General features: G+C 48.3%; 1 protein-coding gene across 1 annotated transcript in view; it reads left to right on the top strand.

Moving 5' to 3' along the window:
- LOC119462586 (protein 5NUC) overlaps window positions 1–26,812 on the top strand; it is a 581,486-nt gene that overhangs the window by 50,611 nt on the left and 504,063 nt on the right. Inside the window, exon 3 of the mRNA XM_037723919.2 lies at window positions 8,383–8,599. Within this exon, the coding sequence (XP_037579847.1) occupies window positions 8,383–8,599 (217 nt within the window). The remainder of the gene's footprint in view (window positions 1–8,382; window positions 8,600–26,812) is intronic.

The following is a 26,812-nucleotide window of genomic DNA, read 5'->3' on the forward strand; positions in this document are numbered from 1 at the left end:
TGTGATCTATTCATGTTTGTTTGTGCGCGCTCACACCACGATTGTTCAGTCAGTTAGTAATAGTCGGGCCACATTTTCCAACGCACGCTACACATGCAATGCTGCCCGGGTCGGCAGTGCAGCGCTACAGGTGTGTCCCTTCTAGAGCACTGCACGGGCCTGATTTTCGGCCCGAGCCCGGCCCGGGCCCGCTTTACGAGGCCCGAGCCCAGCCCGGGCCCGTAATACAAAGCCCGAGCCCGGCCCGGGCCCGGGCGTACATGACCCAGACCAGCCCGGGCCCGGCCCGGGCCCGTGGTTCCAAGCCCGGGCCCGACCCGGGCCCGTGGAACTGAGCCCGGGCCCGGCCCGGGCGTTCATTACAAAGCTTAGCTAGGGCCCGCGTGTGCATGACCAGGCCCGGCCTGTAATAAAAAAAAATCTTTTTTTTACTTACAGATTGTGCCGTATCTGTCAGCCTCACCTTCTAGAGGTTTAATAAGCTGCAGTATATAAGCAATAGAAGGCCGAAATCTGTTTCTCCCACGGGAACATCAGTAATCCGGCCCATTGCCTGTGCTACTATTTTTCTGGTGGTGCGCATGCACTTACCTTGATTTGTGCGATATAGTTCTATGATGTCATTTAGCATGCAAATATACAGGTCGTTTCATTTTAGCTGAACCAAATTTTTAAAGATTGCCTGTGGCACATAGCGGAATTATAATCCTTGATCTAGACTACTCGATGAGGTGGCCATTATTTACACGAGAAATCAAAACGCCTAATTGAAGAATTAACATTATTATGCTAATTAACGTTTTAATTAATTATCTTATGGCACATCTTTCAATCTACGAATTATAGCCGCCGAGTTCGCAAGGCATATCCACCTGGAACGAATTCTCAGGACTAAACCAGTTTCGAGATAATAATTTTCAAAGTGTCCGACGAAATCAATCGAATCAAATCAATTTATTGTTCAGTTTACATGCTGGACGGTCATTTTGGACTAAAAGCTACATATGTAGCTGGGCACGCCATGTAATGCGTAGGATGGATAACCGGTGGACCATTAGGGTTACAGAATGGATACCTAGAGAAGGAAAGCGCAGTCGAGGTCGGCAGAAAACCAGATGGGATGATGAAGTTAGGAAATTTGCAGGCGCAAGTTGAAAACAGCTAGCGGAAGACAGGGGTAAGTGGAGATCACAGGGAGAGGCCTTCGTCCTGCAGTGGACATGAATAGGCTGATGATGATGATGATGATGATGATGATGATGATGATGATGTAGCTTGACGTGACCCAAAAGACCAGGCAAGGCAATAGTACAGCAAACAGTGTGCACACGTGCACAATAATTCACATATATTTCCAGCTCTCGCTGGAATTCCTCATAGACGAAATAGCTATGAACGGAAAGACAAATAATATTTGCGTCACGGCGAGTTAACAGAATTGGAAAAAGTTTTAACAGAATGCATTTTAAACAACACTACAATAACAATAATAGCTATACAAAACAACGCTACACCACCTATATAACATAGCATGAGCCTGAATTTTACAAGATCAACATTTGCTAAGAAAACGAAACAGGATTTACATTATATTCTCAGAACCATACACAAAGGCAGAATAATAATCACATATACACTACAAGCGACCAAAATGTCAGCTGAGTTCTTTCTTACGGAAATTACCGCCATTTTTGTATATTTTTCCTTACGCGGAAACAATGTTTTTGCGCAAAAGAAAAAAATCACAGCATATCCACGGGGTGAATGATGATGAGTGGGCGAAGCTCCGGAGGGAATCATCGGATCTCCCGCTTAAGGGGACGCTAGCACAAACGCGTTAGAGACGTGCAGTACTCTCTAGTAAGGGGGAACGGCCACAGCGTCTTACGCAGCCATTTACACATGCCGGAACGTGCACCGCGTTTGCCGACGCCATCACATGACTGCTGAGAGAGTATACCCCCCGTATTCATAAACGCTCCTCGACTTGAACTTGACTTGTCACCGCCTTGGGCAGCGCGTTCGAAACGCGTTGAAGGTAAGGCGGAGAGGCCACAGCGTCTTACACCAGCTTCTTACACGAGCCGTAACGCGCTAGCACAAACGCGTTAGAAACGCACTAGAAACGCGGCCTTTCGTTAATGTTGGGTATTTATTGCCATCGTGGTGCTTGTGTCTATGTGTGCTTCGTGGCGTAGTGTATGCTTTGATCATGCACAATGCACCAGCTAAATACTTGGGCGTACCACTCGAACATTACCGTCGTAATGAGGACTACTGGCTTGAAGAAGCTAAGCGAATCAAGGAAAAAACAACTAATTGGAAAGGCACTCATCTGTCAATGTTTGCGAAAGCCACTGTATGCAACTTGTTTTTAATAAGCAAGATATGGTACGTCATGCAAGTTTTATACTGTTCTCGTAGAAATGTGCAAAAAATCCACAGAGTTTTTGCTGTGTTCATTTGGGCATCAGAATGGGAGAGATGTAGCCGAATGAACTTGTTTAAGCGAGTCAAAGACGGGGGCCTAGGCCTGTCCCATCTTTTCGTTAAACAGCTAGTGAACAGGTTTACATTCTTTCGAGACGTGCGCGACCCCTTTCTGCGCACCATGTGTCAGTTGCGACTGAGCAAGCATCTGCCGGCTTATGTGGTAAGCAATTCAAGTATGCCTGGTTCTCTTCGAGGGTACCTAAGGGAAGTAGTTGACAGTGTCCGTTTTCTATCCGTACGTTTTTAACACGAAAGTGTTTTATGCCGGGGTCCACCAAGACTTCACTGACGTATTTCCGTCACGGAAATACGTCATACAACATAATACAAAGAAAGAAACCAGAAAAACTTTACAAACATGCAAAATTTGGAAATCGAACCCACGACCTCTCGGTCCGCGACGATAGATCGCCGAGCGTTTAACCCATTGCGCCACAAACGCATTCGCAGAGAGCTACACAGACGCGCCTTATATATCTAACACTCCTCCGTGTACCCGCGCTCTTGCTCGGGGCGGTGCCGCCGCCTACGAGCAGAAAAGAGAAGTACTGCATTATGACACTAGACAGTTTTAGTTTAGCGTGGTTACCGGAATAGCGGGCGTACCGGAATAGCGGGATCGAAGTGCGCATGCGCAGAACGCTAACTGACCCATACCGTTTACCGTGCGCACGCTATTTCTCAGAGTTAACGTTACCGTGTTAGCGTGGTGTACGTAGTGTACGTAAAACATGGCGGCGGTCCCGGTCGCCCGCTTCGAACTGAATTTGGCGTTGTTTTTGTAGAATTCACTTCGTTCGTAGCAAATGACTGCGTAAACGGCTTTTGCTTAGTCTCATGCCGCTTCGCCGAGAGAGTGTTATGGCTAATCTTGAGGAATTTTCGAGATCGCTTCTCGTTTCGAACGCGCCTAAGCCTAACGAGAGAAATTTTTTGTGAGATGCGAGCGCCATCGATCGCTAAAGTCGGGAGATAGGCGCGACGACGGCATATGGCCTCTGAGATGGGAGAATTTCGGAGGCTATGGTAGACAGCTTGTACTGCTTGTCTGTTTCGTTGCAGATCGACGGACATGTGAAGTAAAAATACAACGCGCTCCTGGCTTCCATTGCGCTGCCTATCGCACTTTGCGGACGCACACACACATAGAATTAGGTGCCCTGTGTATGCGAAATTCAAAGCGTAATGGAATAGCGTCCCGCACGTAAACTACGCTATCACGCTATACTAAAACTCTCTTTCTGCAAAGTTCGTTTGCGGAACGGTAACGCTATTTCCCGTAACCCCGCTATTACGCTAACGCTAAACTAAAACTGTCTACTAACGCGCACCGACAGTGAACGCTTCGGTGGTCTCAGCACTACGACGCCTCGATGCCAGCATTCGAAGGGACGCTGGCATCAAGAAGCACTACCAACGCCACCTAGGTGGCGTTCACCGTACTCAGCACAGCGGAGCGTGGCCTCCGCAATTAGCTCTGAAAATGTTTCTGAAGTTGATCGCGGAGGCTGCAATTACGACGCGCTGTACGCGCTGATTTGACTCGGTGACGATTCAGTTACGTGCTTTGTCTTGCGCGTTGTATTAGTGTGTCAGTTACGTGCTTCGTCTTTCGCGTTGTGCTAGCGTGTGCAGCGTAGTGCAGCTTCCATATGCACGACGGTTGCTCATGGTCATCGACGTTGGTAGTCGTGATGGAGGAGACGTGCCACCAGGCGTCAGCGTGGGTGCATCAACGCCTAAGGGCGCTTTAGCCACAAAACACCAATAGACATTATATATCAATGTGCAATAAACATTACACTACTTCTGTGAAGACACGTTTCACTTTCGTGTTCTATACCGATTCCTATATAAGAGGGATCAACCACATTTTTTTCTAATGATTACCTTTTTTCGGTGTCACGGAAGAAATTATACAGGGATACACTTGACATGATCATACCGGTCCCCATGTATAGAGCCATAAACAGTGGAGGACAGGGACATGACGTTTTAAAGCGTGTTAAAAAAATGCAGGTGCAGCCAGGTACAAAATCCTTTTTCTTTAAATTACATACCGGGACTTTGCCAGTACGGGGCTTTTTACAAGAAAAGGGTTTTTATTTACCTTGGGGAGCAAACTGCCTTATATGTAAACAACTGGAAACAATCGATCACGTTTTTTTGCATTGTTGGGAAGGGGTTTATTTTTGGGACGTTCTTCAAAGAACACTACAGAAAGAATTGCCCTTAAATTCATTAGGTATTAGATTTTTAACTGTAGAAAATGAGGACGGACTGCCTTTGGATCTCATTATGCTAATGGGCCTCCACTGTTTATGGCGGGCTCGAATGGCAGGTTTTTATTGTGAGCCTGACCGAAGGCCTGCGCGACAACTTTTCCGGGAGGATGTTTCCAAGTTCATCGATGTAATTAAAGATCAGGAATGCCCCCCGGATTGGCTGACGAGGATTGAGCCCCTCGCAACTTTAAAAGAATTTTAAACCTGACATGACATGGCAGCCAAAATATGGCTGACCGCACAACATGGATGCATGCAACTGTGAAAGTATGTGTATATGTATGATTATGTATTTTGTTTGTTGGCAAGAACTGTTGAAATTGGTGTCCACAAAGTGAAAGTTCCGGCAATAAAGAAAAAAAAAAAAAGCTTCGTGGCGTAGTGGGCTAACGCCGCGCGCTCGGAAGCGAGGGGTCCCTGGTTCGATTCCGCGCTACGGACACAACTTCGGAATTTTGTTTTCTCATTTTTCTCAGACTGGTTACACACTACTACTACGACGAGGGACGAACGGGTGCCGCTTTAAGGAGCTTCGCCCCTAAAAAAAAATTAGCGTAGCTTGCACTGGCGGCGCAATGCTAAAGAGACAGCAAAGAAGATGGGCACCAGCTAGTCCTGGCTTCTGGGCTAGGCTAAGCACTACCAAGTCATCCCCAGCATTTCCCGGAATAGATTTATTATTTATTGATTATCGATTAGCTATTGATTGGCTGTCGATTGGCTATCGTAAGGTATTGGCCACGTATTTGGGCTAGGCTAAAGTCATCCCCAGCATTTTCGGGAATTTATTGATTATTGATCGATTATCGACTAGCTATTGATTGCTATCAGTTTCCTATCGATATGCAATTAGTCCCCACCATTCTTAGTTAGACTTAACCAGGCTCAGCTTCGCTAGTTCACAGGTGTATGTGCTATTGCGCTTGGACCCTTTCTGCACTGCTGCCAGGATCGGCCGACATTTTTTGATTCAGCGGACACAATAGACCCGGCTGAAACACCTCCGCTGTTAAAAATGAGAACTCCATCTGTTTTACTATGTTCTTTGATAAGATATAGTCATCTGATAAGATATACAGTCAAGAGAGCGGTGTGGATCTGAGAACAAACGGGGATAACCGATATTCTAGTTGACATTAAGCGGAAAAATGGAGCCGGGCAGGCCATGTAATGCGTAGGATGGATAACCGATGGACCATTAGAGCTACAGAATGGATACCATGAGAAGGGAAGCGCAGTCCAGTACGGCAGAAATCTAGGTAGGGTGATGAAGTTAGGAAATTCGCAGGCGCAAATTGGAATCAGCTAGCGCAAGGCAGGGTTAATTGGAGATCGCAGGGAGAGGCCTTCGTCCTGCAGTGGACATAAATATAGGCTGATGATGGTGATGACAGTCATCTTGCACGTGTCACTTCAGCTTGGCACAGAATGCATTGAAACATGCAATGCATAACGGTCGCGTGTGTTCGAAGGCCTAATTAGGCCCTTCAATGAGCGGGCCCGAGTCTGGCCCAGGCCCGTGGCTTCAAGCCCGAGCCCGGCCCGGGCCCGCGGCCTCAAGCCCGAGCCCGGCCCGGGCCCGGGCTTTAACGCGGCTTTAAGCCCGGGCCCGGCCCGAGCCCGCCGACAAACGCTTCGGACGGCCCGGCCCGGGCCCGTGCATTGCTCTAGTCCCTTCGCACGCGCTGCCCACGGGAAGCGCTTCTCATCAACACCACCGTTTCACACGCGCCTCCTCGTGGTCATCGAATCTCTCTTCATGTCGGTCTACTTACGCCGCAACACACCTGCTTACTTAATCAGCTCATGTTTACTACAATTCATATTGCTACCAAAGCCGTTCACCTTACTTCGTATGACATTGCTGTGTTGCTATCGCATTAATTGCTTCGCCATTAGGGCGAAACTGTGACATTTTTTTGTGACCACTGTCGTGGCGGTGGCGTGCCCCAACTCGGTCCAGTCTGGCGGTGCAATATGTAGTCGATGCGGCCGTCCCTCGGACATAGTTGTTCCGTGTTGCCAGACGAAGAACCGGACTGTGTCCGGAAACGGCTTGTGTACGGCGACTTGCGAGAAATCGTTTAGGACCATGGGTAGCGTCTGGGCGGGTGCGCTTCGGTGATAAGCCAAGAACAGGTGGCGGCCGTGGAAGCCCAGCTGAAACGACGATGCGAGCCACAGGACGAAAACCTGCGTCATGAATGGCATTTTTGTGACCACTGTCGTTGCGGTGGCGTGCCCCAACTCGGTCCAGTCTGGCGGTGCAATATGTAGTCGATGCGGACGTCCCTCGGACATAGTTGTTCCGTGTTGCCAGACGAAGAACCGGACTGTGTCCGGAAACGGCTTGTGTGCGGCGACTTGCGTGGAATCGTTTAGGACCATGGGTAGCGTCTGGGCGGGTGCGCTTTGGTGATAAGCCAAGAACAGGTGGCTGCCGTGGAAGCCCAGCTGAAACGGCGATGCGAGCCACAGGACGAAAACCTGCGTCAAGAAGGGCATTTTTGTCACCACTGTCGTGGCGGTGGCGTGCCCGCAATGTTAGGATTGTCGAGTGTTCGTCCTCTGATTTGGGGCTGGCTTTGCGAGGGCGTTCGGTGCATGTACGGACTAGCACCTCCACCATATGTCACGTAGTAGTGACGTTGAAGAAAACAGTCGAAAAATTGTGTATGACGAAACTGACTGTTTATTGGGTGAACCTGTGCCCACAAAAGCAAGCTACACTCAAAGCACAACGATAGCGGCGAACACAGTCGGTGATCGTCGAAAATCTAATCAGCGGCGAAACGCGTCGGCTTTTATACATGAGTCATCGAAGGTTCCAGATTATTCCCTGGTGCCTGCGTGTCTTCCAGAAAGTTCTAGACAATTCGCATCGGTCATACAATCAGATTACATCAAGACGGTGACAAGAGACAACGGAAATAATCATCGATAACGTTTGAGAAACTCCCGACACATGCAGGCGTTTCCTGTGCCTAGCGATAACGTTGATCATTTGTTAGCCGGTGAAAAGCGGTCACCGGTGAAAGATCAACATGTATACGTGTCAATATCTTGAGTGTTCTCTCTACACGTTATAAAATGTAGGTCATATGTTCTCCTGTGTCACTTCTTTGTATTAGTTTCTTTGATTCGCGTATTCTGGACTGCTTTTATGCTGTTCATATTCATGCTTCATGCAGTTAATAGATATCCCATTTCAGTATAATACTCTGGGACATCTTTCTGTACAAACTTCTACCATTTAAGTACGTTCAAAAGTTAAATGTGATTGGTGGCATTAGACGAATATATTACGTTTGTGCTTTTGAATACAGCTTGGTTTCAAGTTGCATGGTCACGGATAAGCATGGGGAAGAAGGATGTGGAGTGGAATGGACATTGATTACGAACCCACCTAACTTGCATCACTTGACACTCAAACACGCTGATGCCTCTGAGTCTGCCGACTCACGAGTGAGTTGACGCTGACAGCGCACTATGGTAGTGCGCACCGCGAGTCCTATACTTGTATGTGCCAAAATAAAATTTTTATGCATGGATGTGCCTTTTCCGTGTATGATTAAAGCCATTTATTGGTTCACCATTTTCGCAGACGCTAGGAAACCACGAGTTCGATAACGGTGCCGATGGGCTGGCACCCCTCTTAACTGGAAGCCGGGTGCCCATCATAGGCTGCAACGTTGACTTCAGTGACGAGCCGAAGCTTAGACACCTGCAGCCGAGGGCCTCTCTGACAGTGGAGCGTGCAGGCACCAAGATTGGCCTCATCGGGTACTTGACGCCGAATACCACATTTCTTTCAAACCCTGGTATGTACTGCCTGGCCTTCTGTGACTCGACAGGAGAGAGTACGAAATTTATCGGGGTGTTGTCGAGCGTCACCTTTTACGCATTAAGGCATGTATATTGCCCGCCCACCAACCACTTATAATGTTCTCGACTATGTTCTTGCTCAAAGTCGGATTGCACCACCTGTCCAATGCTTGGCCACTTGCAGAGCAGCCTTAGTTGGCCGGCGGAACACATGAGTGTTGTTTCTATTTTAAATGCGAAGCATTTCTTGGCGAACATTTGCCACTTTCACACTATCTGTCTGTCTGTCTGTCTGTCTGTCTGTCTGTCTGTCTGTCTGTCTGTCTGTCTGTCTGTCTGTCTGTCTGTCTGTCTGTCTGTCTGTCTGTCTGTCTGTCTGTCTGTCTGTCTGTCTGTCTGTCTGTCTGTCTGTCTGTCTGTCTGTCTGTCTGTCTGTCTGTCTGTCTGTCTGTCTGTCTGTCTGTCTGTCTGTCTGTCTGTCTGTCTGTCTGTCTGTCTGTCTGTCTGTCTGTCTGTCTGTCTGTCTGTCTGTCTGTCTGTCTGTCTGTCTGTCTGTCTGTCTGTCTGTCTGTCTGTCTGTCTGTCTGTCTGTCTGTCTGTCTGTCTGTCTGTCTGTCTGTCTGTCTGTCTGTCTGTCTGTCTGTCTGTCTGTCTGTCTGTCTGTCTGTCTGTCTGTCTGTCTGTCTGTCTGTCTGTCTGTCTGTCTGTCTGTCTGTCTGTCTGTCTGTCTGTCTGTCTGTCTGTCTGTCTGTCTGTCTGTCTGTCTGTCTGTCTGTCTGTCTGTCTGTCTGTCTGTCTGTCTGTCTAGCCGCCTACGTCTTGAGCTCTCATGGTCGTTTCGCTAACTTGGTATGTACCAACATTGGCATAGTATGACAAGAGTGTATGACGAACACAAATGATAGGTCATGCGTGTCATGTAGGTCATGAAACAGCCGTCTAAAATGACAATGACTCAGCAACAAAAGATTAACACTCAAAAACCACTGAAATGTGTTCGGACGTGGGTACTAAGTGAAGGAAAAGGCTAAAGGTTGATGGTGGAAGTCATAGTCATAAGCATGACTGAGGCTTTCGCCTTAAGGTCTCTTAGGCGTAGCTACCCAGGTAGCACACAGACTTAAAAACGTCGATTTCAGGGATACATGGGATAAAACGGATTTACGACTTTTTCGACGTCCTATATATATTGTAACCAACAGTTACGACAGCCGTTTCTACAAAAACTAATTTATTCTGGGCGAACTTGTGCCCGTCAACTAAAGGTTGTAGACTCAAAACAAAAGAGTCCCTTGTTCTTCACTCCTTCGAACGTTGTTCTCTTCTTTTTTCACCTCCTGTCGCGTGCCATTCATCCGAACCTCGAGCACGAGCCACCGGTCGGTCAGCACGTGGTGTGGGTACGTGCGGCGCAGCGTTGCCTTGCGGTGCCCTGCCTGACGCTTATGTTGTGGCGGTTCTTTTGAGACACAGCTATGATGCGGCGGGCGTCTTTTCGTTCTCAGTATGCTGGCGGCATTAGTCCCCCTCCGAAGAAGCATCGTCCCGATGCGTAGAAAAGGCCTAGACAGGCCGACAGTTTTAAAAGAACAAAGCTGAGGGACGGCCGGTGGTATTCTTGGGCACATCTGCAAATTCTGTTATTCAATGCCTTTCGTAGTAAGGCTTCATTCGTACTACGTGTACGACCTCTGGACGAGTCCTGCGTCGTGTGGAGCGCACTTGACCTTCGGGAGTTACCTCGTAGTTTAAGGGACTTAGCCGGCGAAGTACTTTATAGGGGCCAAAATAACGGCGCAGTAACTTTTCCGAAAGACCGGGTGTACGTATAGGCGTCCATACCCACACTTTGTCTCCAGGGTAGTACTGCACCTCTCTTCGCCTTAGGTTGTATCGGTTTGCGTCGACGTGCTGCTGTTGGACGATGCGGTGCCTCGCCAACTGTCGTGCCTCTTCAGCCCTTTCTATGTATTGACTAACGTCAGGGTCGTCTTCGCTGCTGTTATTCACAGGTAACATCGCGTCCAGTGTCGTTGTTACGGTCCGGCCGTAAACAAGTTCAAATGGCGTAAACTGTGTCGTCTCTTGTACTGCAGTATTATACGCAAAGGTAGCGTATGGTAGAATACTGTCCCATGTTCGATGCTCTATGTCCACGTACATCGAGATCATGTCAGCGAGCGTTCTATTGAGCCGTTCAGTCAGGCCATTTGTTTGCGGATGGTATGCTGTGGTTTTCCTATGATCAGTATGCGTTAGTTTCATAACAGACTGCATCAAACGGGCCATAAAAGCTGTTCCCTTGTCTGTTATGACAACCTTAGGCGCGCCGTGTCGCAATACGATGTGTGTGACGAAAAACTGAGCCACTTCAATGGCGGTTGCTGTTGTGATAGAAGAAGTCTCGGCATACCGGGTGAGGTAATCGGTCGCTACCACAATCCATCGCTTTCCTGAGGACGAAACGGGAAATGGCCCAAGTAAATCTACTCCGATCTGTTCAAATGGTACTGCTGGTGGCTGTATTGGTTGCAGAAGGCCTGCTGGTTTGAGTGGCGGTGTTTTGCGCCTTTGACAATCTCGGCACGATTTTACATAGTGCTGCACTGAATTCATCAACTTCGGCCAGTAATATTTTTGGCGGATTCTTGCCACAGTCCTACTAACGCCCAAGTGACCAGCTGAAGGGTCATCATGGCAAGCTTCTAAGATCTCAGGTCGTAGCGATGATGGTACGAGAAGTAGAAACGTCTCGCCACTGGGCTCGAAGTTTCTTTTGTAGAGGACGTTGTTCTTGAGGACATACGAACACAATCCGCGGACAAAAACTCGTGGAACTTTTACTTGCCGACCCTCCAGGTGCTGGATGAGCAGGAGTAATTCCGGGTCAGAACGCTGATGATGAGCCATTTCCGACGTGTTCACAGCCCCAAGAAACGGGAAATCTTGCTCGTATTCAGCAGCAGTAGATTCGATCGGTGCACGTGATAAGCAATCAGCATCATTGTGCTTGAGACCGGACTTGTAAACAACCGTGATGTCATATTCCTGTAAACGCAAGCTCCACCTAGCGAGTCTTCCAGAAGGGTCCTTGAGGTTCGCCAGCCAGCACAATGAATGGTGGTCGCTGATGGCTCGGAACGGTCTGCCGTACAAGTATGGCCGGAACTTGCTGATGGCCCATATAACCGCCAGGCATTCCTTTTCTGTAGCTGAGTAATTTGTTTCAGCTTTCGATAGAGTACGGCTTGCGTACGCAATGACTTTTTCTTCTCCATTCTGCCACTGAATAAGTATGGCGCCGAGACCAACGTTACTCGCGTCGGTGTGGATGTCTGTTTCGGCATCTTCATCAAAATGGGCAAGTATGGGAGGACTCTGCAGACGTCGTCGTAGCTCAGAGAAGGCGTCTTCTTGTTCTTTCTGCCACATGAAAGGGACATCTTCTTTTGTAAGCCGCGTGAGTGGTTCGGCAATTTTAGAAAAGTTTTCTACGAAACGCCTGTAGTAGGCACACAGTCCCAGGAAACGCCTGATAGCTTTCTTATCTCTTGGCTTCGGAAACTTTTCTACTGCCGTGATCTTCTCAGGATCAGGGCGGACGCCTTGAGCACTGACAATGTGTCCGAGAAAGCGGAGTTCGCGAAAACCGAAGTGACATTTTTCGGGTTTTATGGTCAATCCCGCCGTGCGAATGGCATCCAGAACTGCCCTCAGCCGCTGCACGTGCTGCTCGAATGTAGTGGAGAAGACCACCACATCATCAAGGTAAACGAGGCAGGACTGCCATTTCAGTCCGGAAAGAACAGTGTCCATCATCCGCTGGAAAGTGGCGGGCGCAGAACACAGACCAAATGGAAGCACCTTAAACTCATATAAACCATCCGGTGTCACAAATGCCGTTTTTTTCGCGATCTCGCTCGTCCACTTCTATTTGCCAGTACCCCGCTTTTAAGATCCAAAGAAGAGAAGAAGTGAGCATCGCGTAGTTTGTCCAAGGTGTCGTCGATGCGTGGGAGTGGATAAACATCCCGCTTCGTGACGAGGTTGAGTTTCCTGTAGTCTACACAAAAACGTAGGGTGTTATCCTTCTTTTTGACCAGAACTACCGGAGATGCCCACGGGCTATTGGATGGCTGTATGACGTCGTCCTTGAGCATTTCCTGTACTTGACTTCTTATCGCTTCCCTTTCTTTTGGAGCCACTCGGTACGGGTGTTGGTGCACTGGTCTTACGGGTTCTTCGACTATAATGCGGTGCTTTGCAACGGGAGTGCGATGCCGCCAGCATACTGAGAACGAAAAGACGCCCGCCGCATCATAGCTGTGTCTCAAAAGAACCGCCACAACATAAGCGTCAGGCAGGGCACCGCAAGGCAACGCTGCGCCGCACGTACCCACACCACGTGCTGACCGACCGGTGGCTCGTGCTCGAGGTTCGGATGAATGGCACGCGACAGGAGGTGAAAAAAGAAGAGAACAACGTTCGAAGGAGTGAAGAACAAGGGACTCTTTTGAGTAGCCATCGCACTGGCTCCTAGGCTGACTGCTGCCGCTGCCCTTGCTGAATCGACGAGAGGACCAAACTCGGGGGCCTCACCTCGTATGCGGCGACTTGTCCGTTGGTGGACAGGCGTTAATTCCGCTGGCTCCAAACTTCGGGGATCCGGGTTACCTTCCCTGGCGCGTGTGGGGCTTGGAATCATACCCAGCACCTCCACCAGATATGTAACCAACAGTTACGACAGCCGTTTCTACAAAAACTAATTTATTCTGGGCGAACTTGTGCCCGTCAACTAAAGGTTGTAGACTCAAAACAAAAGAGTCCCTTGTTCTTCACTCCTTCGAACGTTGTTCTCTTCTTTTTTCACCTCCTGTCGCGTGCCATTCATCCGAACCTCGAGCACGAGCCACCGGTCGGTCAGCACGTGGTGTGGGTACGTGCGGCGCAGCGTTGCCTTGCGGTGCCCTGCCTGACGCTTATGTTGTGGCGGTTCTTTTGAGACACAGCTATGATGCGGCGGGCGTCTTTTCGTTCTCAGTATGCTGGCGGCAATATAAAGACACCTCAGACAAGTCATACTTTATCGTATCCTTCAAATCGCTTAGAAAACGTTTTCAAAAATACTATTTGTATCCTCGTCTTCTCGAAACCCTATTAAGGCCGTGTGTTCTTGGCGGGAAAACTTCCTCTTTTTTTTTTTTCGCGGTGGAGTCATGCTTGTTCCGCAGTGGTTAGAGGGCCGACAAGACAGTTGCAGCGCGGGAGGCCAAGCGGCGAGCTGCCCGCCATATTTTGGATTGCGTCAAGCGGAAAAAGAAACTTGGAATAACATGACGATTGTTATTGGAATAACATGACGCCACGTACCGCGCAAAAGGTTCTGTGAACCTTTTGCGCGGTACGTGGCGAATTCCTTGTTACTGGTTATTGTAGCAGATATCTGAATTTGGAAGCAGTTACGAGAGGTGCAATTTCTCGTGATTATAGCGAACCGTAAATGATGAAAACTGGCGGGAAAAGTCGCATTTACGTCCTACCAGTGCCACTCCAGTATGTGCAGCGTTGATGTTCGTATTTATTTCAGGCGTCTACTCAGGCATTATCTCATGAATATTTGGAGCAGAAATAAGTCATGAAGGCATAAATTGTTGCTAATTTTTACTTTTGAGCAAGTTCTTAAGTGGCGTCCACGTGCACACTGCTGTACAATCGCTGACAGGCGCTGAGTTACTCAGTCGCCTTGGCACAATTGTGGGCGACGGAACACGTCCTTTCCAAGCCCATAAGGAAATGAAACTCGCACATAAAGCTTTGGTGAGGAGCTTCTGAAAGGGATAAACTAGTAACTGGCTATGGGCTTGCTTTTAGGGGCGAAGCTCCTTAGGGTGTGGGTCGTTCCCTCCTCTGTAGTAGTAGTAGTAGTAGTATGTAGCCACCTGTAGTTTTATGAAGTGTTCACTAGATGGCGTTCCGGTTCCGCTTCCACTTCCGGTTCCACTTCCGGTTCCGGTTCTAGTTTGCGCGCGTTCGGTGCGAACGCGGGCAAAACGGTGACGGCGTCGACAACAGTTCTGCGCGTTGCTGGTGCTGCTGCATGTCCAAGTTTATACAGCTTATAAAACTACCTTGAGTCGACCCCATGGCTGCTTTGCATACTACTCAGGGTTCCCCTACGGGAAGATGGTGTAATTTTCTCTCTCGTTCCCGACGCGCTCTCTCTTTATCTCTCGTCCGTAGCTGTGGTGTACCCACGGTGGAATAATATTTAGGTGTTGACACTGCGCGCAACGGTGTAAGAATAAGGAGATGTGCTGACACTCTCCCCCCAACGCGCGCGAAAGCGCCGCTCGCTCGCGTCCAGATTAGAGAGTTTTAGATTAGGGGGACGCAAGCGTTGGGGCCCGCTAGCGCTTGGGGCCCGCTAGCGTTGGGGCCGCGGTACTGCGCACGCGCAGACCGGTCTGCGCGTGCGCAGTAGCGCGGCCCCCAGCGCTAGCGGGCCCCAACGCTTGCGTCCCCCTAATCTAAAACTCTCTATTATGTTCGGCTTGGTTGCAGCTGGTTCGGCGCTGTCGTAGAGGGCGCTGCGGTATGCGGTCCCAGCCTCGGCGGCAAGGCGCGTGCTGCCGCTGCTTCGTCTTCCTGCTTGCATGTGCGGTTGCGCTGTTCTGAAGGCACGATTTTTGTTCGCGTTCGTTTCATGAGCATGTGCTTGGGCATTGTCGCCACGGGCCCTCGACGAAGGTGGCAGCGGCCTTCTGAGGGGCGTTTGAAATGGCTAGAAGGTGCTTCGTTCCGAACTGCAATTCTGGATACCTGACTTGGCGGAGCGTGTGCCTTTATTCAAAGCGCCGTCCGACAGCGGTCGTCTAGAGCACTGGCGCCGTGCAAATCTGAGGGCAGACCGAACTCTAATGCCTACCGACCATGACTGCACCAGCCATTTTTCAGAGGATACGATATCGATGGCATATTACGCGGAGCGCTCGATAAAAGGATTCCCGCCTTATTTCCAAACTGTCCAAAGAACCTCACACGGTAAAATAAACCTCGAAAGCCGCTGCGGAAGAGAGAACCTCCTGTGTGCCGCAGTAGTTTGTGCAAATTTTGCTGCATGTACAAGATATATACTGGGTGGTTTACTATCATGCACCAAGATTTGAAAATATGTAAATGTCACGTAGCTGGACAGAACCAAGGTAATGTTGTTTGCCGTCGCTTGGAGATACTCAGATTATTTTTTATTCCGCTTAATTACATAATTATTTTCATAATTGATTGATCAACTTTTTTAATGCTATAATTGGATAAAAAGTGTGAACGAGAGAATTGTACAGCAGCATGGAAAACTCCCAATATACCTTTCTGTTGCTCAATACGTGATTCATAATAGTGTTTTCCGAGCGTGAATGAAGTTTCCCGCGAATACAGCAATATTGCCGCGCGACTGGCCGCTCGAGGCACTTTGCGTGTATTCGTGAGCTTCTTTCATGCTCGGAAAAACACTTCTACGTAGCGCGTATTGAGCAATAGAAAGCTGTATCGGGAGTCTTTCATGTTGCTCTACAATTTTCTAATTGACAGTTTTATTCTAATTATAATAATTAAGAAGTTGATCAATCTATAAGACTAATCTAATTAGGCGGAATGTAAGAAATAACTGAGTATCTCCAAAGGACGGCAACAACATTACTATGGTTCTGTCCAGCTACGTGACATTTGCATATTTTGAAATATTTGTGCACCCTGTAAAATACTGCTGTTTTCTGTGCAGATGTGTGCCTGATCTTCAAATTTGTTCCATCCTGGCTACTGAATTTTCTTTTACAATGCGCGTGCGGTGTATATTGCACGCTTGCATGTTTTTATACAACATTTTAAATTGTGGGAGTGTATGAGACCGCAAGCTTCTGGGATGGTTATCACCTATTAAAATTATTGAGCTGCTTCATGCACAAGTTTTTTCATATTGTGTCTATGCAAAACAAAAAAAAAGGTCTGTGGAATTATTATGTGGTGGGTGTAAGTGTATTTGTGAACAGGCTGTAACATGCATTGTCAAACACGCTTACATTGGCACATTCTCATATGTAATTTAATAAAAAAGAAAGTCGCTTCTTCTTTTAGATCTTGCAAAGCCACTCAGTCCTCAATGGACGAAAGTTCAATGAATAATATACACGGTCTATGTTAAGTGGAATTGGAATAAAAAAGGCATTTGCTCAGGTTTTCATCAGTAAACTGTGGTAGTGATGCTCTAATTCAAGATAGACGCCTGGGGCCGTATTCTGAAACGTTCGCCTAGGCGAAATTTCTTTTTTCGCTTTCAGGCGTGCGCCGATTGGCTGTTTTAGCAAAATTGGATGAGCTGATTGGGTGGTTGAGCCCGACGTCATTCAATTTGCTCAACCAGCCAATCAGCGCGCATGCTGATTTCGCCTAGGCGAAATTTCGCCTAGGCGAACGTTTCAGAATACGGTCCCTGCCTTCGTCCCGCCTAATAAATTCCCATTTGAAAGATTTTTTACATAGCTGGATGGGTATTCTCATCTTAAATTCTAGCCACGAACAGCCACTTTGCTCTAGTGCGTTGCATATCGCAAGCTTGCGCCGTTTCATTTCTTAATTTATATCGCGGCCACATTGAGTTCGCGCAACGATGATTGAACGGTTTTCTGAGTGTGAATGGAAGCAGCGATAAGCATGAAATACATTTTCTGGTGCAGTCACTATTTTCTTCTGAGCGAGGGGTAGGACGTGGGCTAACACTTTCATTTTTTTATGCTTGGATGAACGGCTAGACCGGACGAAACAAACTGTGCGCGCGAGGGTAACTTCAGTGGGCTTTGAGTGCTGCCCGATTGATCCGTGTTCACGTCATCCACGCCCTGCACAAGGAACCTTTATGTTAGCGAAGCCTGGTACACTTATCACTTTAATGTGAAATAACGATTTTTTTTCGCGCTTTGAGATTTACTCACTCCAATACGAATAAAAATTTAGCGGAGGCGGAGCAATCCCAAGCCGCCGGCGCCGCTAAGCTGGGACCGCTGGCCGCGGCGCCCTCTATCTGCTCGCAGCAGAGCTACTCGGTGCGCCCGCGCGCGGCCGAACATAATCTGGACGCTCGCTCGCGCGCAGTGTCAACACCTAAATATTCTTCCACCGTGTTTACGCGGCTGCGGGCTGTCGCGCGCACCGCATCTCCACACGGCCCTTTGTATGCGCTGTGCTTTTGCCGCTCAGTTTCCGTTGAAGCGATATACCGCACGAACCTTCGCTCTCTGCTGCGACCGCGCTTGCTCACGCGAGTGTTTTGACAGCGGTTGTGTGCGGTCATCGAGTGCGATCTTTTCATGTTTGCTTGTGCACGCTGACACCGTGCTTGTTAATTCAGTTAGTAAGCGAATGTGTCCAAGTTTATGCAGCCGATAAAACTACAATCCTTACTCCGTATAGCTCTCTACTAGTAAATTTGCTATCGCAATGGATGCTTCGCCTATTGGGCGAAACTGCGACTTTTTTTTATACAAGCAAGGGCGCGATCTTGTACGCGTTCCAAAATGGAACGCAGGTGGTCCTTTCCATGGAGCCGCACACGATTGGTCAATTTGAACCGTGACGATCAAATTGACCAATCGTGTGCGGCTCGATGGAACGGACCGCCTCCGTTCCATTTTGGAACGCGTACAAGATCGCGCCCCAAGGCGCTCGCACCAAGTGCACACTCCCGGTAAATATCCGCAGAATACGGCGCAACAACGAAATAAATTTCAGCAGACAGGCGATCGAAACTGTCTCGATATAGCGCTGATATTATTAAACTATTCGTAACTTTGACGTCCTACGAATTTATTCCCCTTCCAGACAGCATCGTTACTGCGTCATGCTAGGGCAAGTTGGGCACTTGTGGTAGTCGCACTTGTTACGTAACGATAGACCGTGGGTGGCAGTTTGAATCTGTGCTCTACCATTCCATTAGTAGTTGTAGTCAATCTCAAGCACTGCCCAACCACTGTGTACAACGGCATTTTAGCACTGCTCAGCACTTGGCCCGCAATCACTGCACCTGCGGCTGCAGTATCGCCGCGCCGCTTTGAGGCTTCGTGATGACCTCACATCCCAGACTCCATTGCTGCATATTGACCCTTTTCGCGGAGCAGTTTGTTTTAGAGAAACGAGATGGCGCTCACGGCGGCGCGCCATACCTCAGCGACTGCGCACGAATACGGAACCATTAGCGCCTTGGTTCTGTGCGATCAGCTGTCGGAAATACAACTGAGTTTTCGCTAACACACTGTGCTCCAATCAGTAGCGCACCCAGGATCTCTGCCAGGGGGGGGGGTTGACAGTTTGCCAATACCATCTAAACAGCACTAATTTCGATTTCTTCACGGGAAATTGTCAATAAAATGCCTTTTTGCGAGTGTGCAGACGATTGCGCGTCTTACATCTTAGTTGCAGTACTCAAATGCGTAAGGAAAGAAAAGGGGTTAAACAAAAGGGGGGGTTAAGTCGGCCTCAGGGGGGGGGGGGGGTTCCAACCCCCGAATCCCCCCCCGTCGGTGCGCCACTGGCTCCAATCATGCTAGATTGAATCATGTGGATTGAAGACGTGTGCAGTAGTTGGCTGCAAAAATAGTGACTGGCATGTTAAGGAATAGAATGAATCTGTGCGGCCAAGTTCGCGGACCGCTGCTGCAACTGTTCGAACGTGTTACCGGCACTTCGTGATGTACGGCTTTCCTCGAGGATACAGAAATTTGCTCATCCGCCAGCCTTGTATTGCTAACCTTCAAAAAAAGGGCTTCATCCCCGGAACGTCGGCAAGAGTGAGTACCACTCGTTAAACAATGACAAAGGGAGTAGCGCCGTTTCCGGTCATAGTAAGTTTCACGCACGTTATCTATACACGTCTGTCCCAAATGGCAGGGAAACTTACGCCCACTCTATCGCCGACGTATCATAAGTGAATGGGCGCACACTTGAATATATGCGCATTGTATACGCACAATAAATGACGGACTACACCTATGGCGCACGAATGGTCGAAGGTGAATGTTTCGTGACGGTCCACAAGAGTAAGCGAGTTACCAGCTGTAATATATATTTGCTACAAGGTATTACAATGTGCAAAACAGCTACGTTTCAAGCCTTGTGCGCAGCAAGAACAAATCTATCGGAACTGAGCACACCCGCGAGCGATTAGGCAGAAAATGATCAGATAGTGGCCGCAGTGAGGAACTTCACTGAGTCAGAAACTGACAAGCCACTGCTTCAAAATATTTTCCGAATAAAGAACAAAGGGCAAAACACACTAATCCTGACTGAATTCATAATCGGAAAGCTTGGATAGCTTGGAATACATATTTATCCCCGCTTTTAGAACAAGCACCATATACGCTGCTTGCGCCGTTTGGACATACATTAATCAGCTCCGAAAGCGCTTTTGCATGTTATCTGAAGCTGTGATCAAAGCTTCGTGTCGTCCACCTAGTCACCGTCTACGATATCTCCGAAAACAGAGGTTTTCTAAGCCGCACCGGCATCATACACTTCCATTGTAAACAAGGAGGTAACGGAGGCAGTTGAGGCAAGCAATGGACGCGTCACCACGTGATCAAACATGGCAGCGCCCACGGGATCGCCGCGAAAAGGGTCAATAGACGAGAAAACGATCGCCTGAAGGCGCTGCTGCGCCTCCTGACAGCGCCCCCAATGTGGAAATTTCAAGCAGCGCGGTCGATACGCGGTGCAGTCTCCGCTTTGTTTACATTGTTTCGCCCGCGCTTTCCTGCGCTGCTCGTGCTTACGCCGCTCCGTTTTCGACGGCGGCAGATCGCCTGCTTGCTGAACAGCGATGCAAAGACTGCAGTGCGATTTCAAGACGGTTGCCGACGCCAACAGTTTTTTTCGTGGTGGCAACCTCAAGAAAGGGGAGCGTCTGCTTCCACACGTGTGTGGTGTTGAAAAATTGTGGGCGGTGATGTGACAGTGAAAGCCAAGTGCGTGTCGGAGGTGTCCAACAAGATTGTATACGACATCGAGTTAGAGGTGCACACCGAGTTCAGTCATTTAGTCACTTTTATTTCTCTATGGTGCAGTCACAAAGCGGTCATGCATAGTTGCAGAGATGTGCAGAGACTGTGACGATTGCGGTTGGTTTCGTTGGTCGCTGGGCGCGCACACACGGCTGCTCTCAATTTGGCTCCCAGGGAGTGGCATTAGCACTGTCGGAACAGAAAGAACACATGCATTAGGCACCAATAAGCCAATAAAATTAATTAACGATGTAAGTACTACATATGTGCATAATGCCTTATATCATGCTGTATAAATATTTAATGTATGTCATGCCTTATTCAATGCTAGAGTCATGGCAACTCATTGCATTATTGAGAAAGGTATCTTTTCACTGGTCATGAGAAATCACTCGTACAAACTGCTCCGCGAAATGAGCCCAGGTCACGGTAACCAGCGAATACCTTGGGACCAGCAGCACGAGCGCAAGAATTAGCGATACATGCCTCACCAAAGCAAATCTAGTTTCTCGTCGGGCGAATGCCCCGCCGCAGCAAAAGTAAGCTCACACCGATGGCCGGCTACTACACGAAACGAAGATTCTTGGCGGGAAGAGTGAAGCAGGAAGAATGTGCAAGGTGGCAATTACTTTAAAACATGCTTGGATATTGTGAACTCAGAAAGCATGGCCAAGCAACAAACATAACGCGCGCGTCTCGGGCAGCTGCTTTGCGATCTGCCGCTTACCGACGCATGCGATGACCGCAGCTTGCATTAAATACGGACTGCCACCACACAAAAGACAAGTAACGTGCGGCCCTATTTGTTGCCTGTACTACTAGGAATCTAAGTTGCAGCGTTTGGAAAAAGGATATAATTATTTTGAGCCAGTTTTTGCCTATCGCGAGTGAACGAACAGTACAATCAATTAAATTCGTAGGTTTTACGTGCCAAAAGCACAATATCATGGAGGGTCTCAGGAATAAATTTGACCACCGGGGGTTCTTTAACGTGCACACAAATCAAAGTACATGGCAAGAATTGTATTCTTGCATTTCGCCCCCATCGAAATGCGGCCGCCGTGTCCGGGAATCGAGCTCGCGTCGTCGAGCTTAGCGGCGCTACACGTATGCATTTACCGCTAAGCTAACACGGCGGATTTCACTGTACGATTCAACTAGTGACACGTCTAAACAAACGGCCATGCACTAAATACAGGCACATTACTATTGCGTTTTTATCGAGCGGCCGTGATATTGCACGCGAATGCGAAAGTACGTGACTTACTTGACTCGGCGCACTGCAGTTATCCACGCTTGTCGTCCGTCCTCCTCGTACCACCTCTCCGGAATTCTGTAGAACTTGAAGGGCGGCTTTCGACTTTTCGAGGCTCTTGTGGCAATCAAAAACACAGTAGTATTGCGTGCCACCTTTCCTGGTTGATGAGGTCGCGCTCGTCGTCACGACAACAACGCACGCGGTCGCTCGCGCCGTAGAGAACACGGGCGCGCGCTGGCCCGGCGGCGACCTTCGACACTTCCATCCTTCCGCCAGGGGAGTGGGCGGCGCTGGTGCCGCGCGGGCAAACTTTAGGATGCCTCGTCTATACACCGTACGCTTGCTTGTTCTTTCACCGGACCTCGCATCTGCGACTGACGTTTTTACTGAGGCTAGACGCCATATGCGCTCACATTGACTTAAAGCGGCCCATTTGTGGTTCCGCGCCTTTCATGCAAGAATTTCGTCATCGCATAGCATTAGCCCCAAGCACGGCCTCTGCCAGTGCCGCTCGCGTGACGCAAGGGCTCGTGTCTGCTGCTACAGTCAGGGTAGCGTGCCTCCCACAGTGTTTCCTCTTGCTTTGTATGCCATTACACTTCTGACAGCTTTTTTCAAATAAATTCTTTGGTTGCTTTTGTGAGTAAAAATTATTAAAAATGCCAGAGCAGTGTACTTCCTAAAGGCAGCGTTTATCGTGCTGGCCAACAAAGCTTTTGTTACGACCATTAATACATTGTAAAACACCCATATCCTGCGCTTGTCGAATGAAACGTTCGGCATTTGCAGAGAAGACTGAGCAACCTAGCATTGAAGTCGTGATTCTGCCGGCGCCATTTGTTCTGTGAACGGCTTACCAAACGTCGGTTGTTTGACGGCGCTTACAGGAGGCAGTAACCAACGTGAAACTAGTTCAGGCTGTCTTTGTCTCTAAACGGACAGGCAGTGGCAAGTATTTATTCCCTTTGAATGCTGCAAGTTTCACTGAGGTCAGCGATTTAGATATTGTGTTGGTTCAGGAACAGCTATGACAGGTTAGTTTTGCAAATCTGACACAGGTGCCCGGCTCAACTCTTTAGGCTGGATATGCATCTGGAACCATGCGGTTGCAGCCAACAAAACGTTAAAGCCTCATTAACTGTGCGGGACACACTGAAAGTATTCACTGAGGTGCTCAAAATCAAACCCTTCTCAAAGGAGGCCTGGGGGGTCTTCTTTATGCGCAGGTGCTTCGTGGACTGACAAGTGACCAGTTCTGATTGTACTTAGAACGATAATTCGAAACGTCGCGCTTCACGGGGTACTTTAATATTTAGAGCAGCATCAACTTGGCTGCACTGTCTGGAATGCACTGCGGCTGGCGCTCTAAACATGGTTTTGGTTCGAGCGCTTTGTGACCCCCTTTCATTGTCCGCGTCTTCTTTCACTAATTGAAGCATTTCGTAATGCGTAACCAACTCGCCCGAATCACTACTTTGACTTGATTCGAAGTTGTAATGAAGTAGATACCTCACCGCAATGACGGCAGTTTGATGCCGTTTTGAAACGTCGTGTCTGTCCTATCGTCGAATGAAGGCTGCTGAGCTATGTGAGCCATTCAATCGCCTTTCATATCTTGGCTCTCGATCTTAAGGACACAGCTAGCGAGGGCAAAATTAAAAAAAATCGATTTTTGGTTTTTCACTTGTTTGGAATGCTCAGGCCTTTATCAACAATATCCAGTGCCCCACATGTTTTTCCGCGTTTTGCTTGAGCCAAAAAGACCAGGTTTTAGAAACCTAGTGACGAGCGGCTACGCGCCCTTTTTTCACCTAGCACAACCTAGCAATCGCTCATGTTTCTTCCAAACGTAAATTTTGTGGAAATCACAACAGAAGAGTGCATTGGGCACGTACAAACGAGAAAGGGTGCCAGGCTAAGAAAGTTGAAGAAAGAAAGCAAGGGCACAAAGCTCTCTGATGGCAAACGTCTATAAGGACGGGGACGGTTCACTGACACTTGCATTGACAAAATACAACCCTATTATGACTTAGCCATAAGAAGAAACACTGGAGACTTGGAAAACATGCGGAAAGTTGTTTGGGCAACATATTTTCACATGTTGGCTACGGATATCGACCCAAGTCACGGGCTCTGCCCAAAAGATGCCGACACTTGGTGTGAATACAAGGCTCAATTGACACAGGCGCTATTTGTGCACAAAGAATACTTGCTTGCACCAGTCTTTCATGCCATTAAGCCAATATTCCAACAGTTAGCTCACCCAGACCTGCTGAAAAAGTGCTTACACGCAAGACACAAAATGCAAATGAGTCATTTAACCATGTCGTGTGGGAGCGCGCACCGAAAAATGTGTTCCTTGGAATGGAGATGCTCAAAACTACCACCTTTGATGCTGTGCTCACCTTCAATGAAAGGCGCATGGCAAGAGTTAACGTCCTGAAGGCATTTGGCATATCACCAGGGCGTAACACTGTGATTGGGTGAAGTGGACCGTCGTCGACTGTATTTTGCCAAGAGAGAGCTAGGCCGAAGACATTACAAAACAAGCCAGGGAAACAAGAAAACGAGCAAAGAAGTGACTCCGGCAATGAGTATATGGCTGGTGGCTATTAGGAAAATGGTTCAGTGCATCTTGGTTTTGAAAGAAAAAGAAGTGAACATGATTTTTTGTCTTTGACCCTCAATATCTCGAAAAAAATTTGTTGTTACATTTGCCACATTTTTATAAAAAACTTGAAATGACAGCAAGTTGATTTTTAGCAAGCATAAAGTAGACATCCATGCACAGCTACTCAACTAGAATGGTATACAAGCACTTAACAGTTAATTTTCTCTGAATTGTTTTCTTTGAAAAAAAAACACGGGCTGTGTTAGTAAAAAAAAATTGCGAAACTGTTGATCTTTGACAAATAATCTTAGTTCTAATTCCACTGCAAGACGACATGATTGCGAATGAAAGGAAACAAACCCGAATGCGCTACACGCAGTAGTTGCTGAGAAAATGGGTCTCAAATAAGGCTCAAAATACATGGGAGGTATAGGGCCTACCCTGTGCCCTTAAAAGGAAGCTTTAGCTCGGATGCTAACGTATGGGAACGAAGAAATGTTATTTTTCGCCTAAGCCGAAGGTTCGTTGCGATTAATCGAAAACGTTAAAAGCCAGTAACTTAAGCAATTGAATTTTCAGTTTCTTCCACCACATTTTCTTAGAGAAATGCTTAAAATTAACATTTCAAGATACTCCCGTGCTAAGTTTACAAACCTGAGCAATAAAAATTTTTCACAATTCTATACACTGCACTTATACAATGCATATATAAAGTGCACATGGATGATGTATTATATACCGCCATGAATCATACCACCAATTTAGGAGTAGGCATTTTACAAAACCCTCGTAAACACAGCAACAAGTACACGTTATCTGTAAACTCATATACAAAAGCTGTCAGCTTGAAATACTTTAACTTATGCAAATTACAGAACCACGATATCTGTTTTTGGTGCATAGTGATGGATTTGTAAAGTTCGGAATTCTATTTTTACAGCGAAGCTGTTAAGGGCTAGGTCCCGGAAGATCGTGTCCGCGTGTAGAAAAAAAATCAACATTGGCTTGAGCGTCGGCGTCTTTTTGAGCGCACGGCCCCTCCTCCTTCCCGGTCGGCTGAGCCCCGCTGTCTCTTGCGCCAGTTGATGTTCTTTTATGTCGCGTTCCCCCATTAGTAGAGTTGGGCCCGGCTGCGACGCCAGCGCGGCAAGCCTGCTGGAAGCTGGGCCCGACTGGAGTTGAGCCCTGCTGGAAAGTTAGCGAGGCTATGCCGGCGGTGCTGCTTCTTTGCATCCCTCCGCCTCGGCTACTGACGCGCCCTCTTTCCCTCGCCCCTCCGGCTGCTCCGCGTGCGTCTATTGATAGGGCCGCCGATAAAGAGAAGAAAGGCGAGGAGGATGCGGCGCGGCGGCCCGATGGCGCGGGAGAGATAGGTGGCTGCCACGCATAACTGTGCGTGTGTGTGCCCACTCTCCGACTGCGGCGCATGCGCGCAGCCCTGCCGGCCTCGGCCGCCTCTGCCGCCGGCTCTCTCCGAGCTCCCGTCTTTCTACGAGAAAAGTAGGTCAACGGAGGAGGGGGGTGTGAGAGGATTTCGCGTTAGCGTTGGTTGTATATACGGAGCTTTGGGGGAGGGGGGGGTATTTTGTAAGAGGCCACCTAGACCATGGACTGTCCATTTCGGCTGTCGGGATTGGCTCCAACTACACGAGCGAGAAGGAGACTGGCTAGCTCCTTCTCGCTCGTGTTGCTGGAGCAAATCGCGACAGCCGAAGTGGACAGTCCACTAAGTGGATTCTTACAGAACACCCCTGTTGGTCAAGGACTCTTGTCTGGGAACGTCGTACAAAAGCGTGAGGAACGCCGTCGCCCGTGGACGCCGAGGCAGTTCTTTCAGAGCCGAGCATTTTATAGCCATCGTCCAAGTGTTAAGATACCCCGCTGTGCTACTCGGAGCCGGCACCGAAGCCTCTTTTTTGAGTACGTAGCGAAGGGATCGGTTTACCATTTTGTAGCAAAATTCAACATAGCAAATCCCCAATATAGCTAAACTCCAACATAGCAAATCCCACCACAGCGCCAGCTTCTCTGGACTCCCCTTTTCACAGGGTGGAAGGGCAGACTTTTTTTAAATGCGAAACATTTCTTGGCGAACCTTTGCCACTTTGACAGTATCTATCTATCTATCTATCTATCTATCTATCTATCTATCTATCTATCTATCTATCTATCTATCTATCTATCTATCTAGCCGCCTACGTAATTATTTACCCTCAAGGCCAAAGACGTTACAGAGGGGAGTGGGAAAAAATACAAACAAATACAGCAGCAAGATACAGTGAGTAATAATAATTTC

This window comes from Dermacentor silvarum, chromosome 8 (assembly GCF_013339745.2).
Source record: "Dermacentor silvarum isolate Dsil-2018 chromosome 8, BIME_Dsil_1.4, whole genome shotgun sequence".
NCBI classification, from domain to species: domain Eukaryota; kingdom Metazoa; phylum Arthropoda; class Arachnida; order Ixodida; family Ixodidae; genus Dermacentor; species Dermacentor silvarum.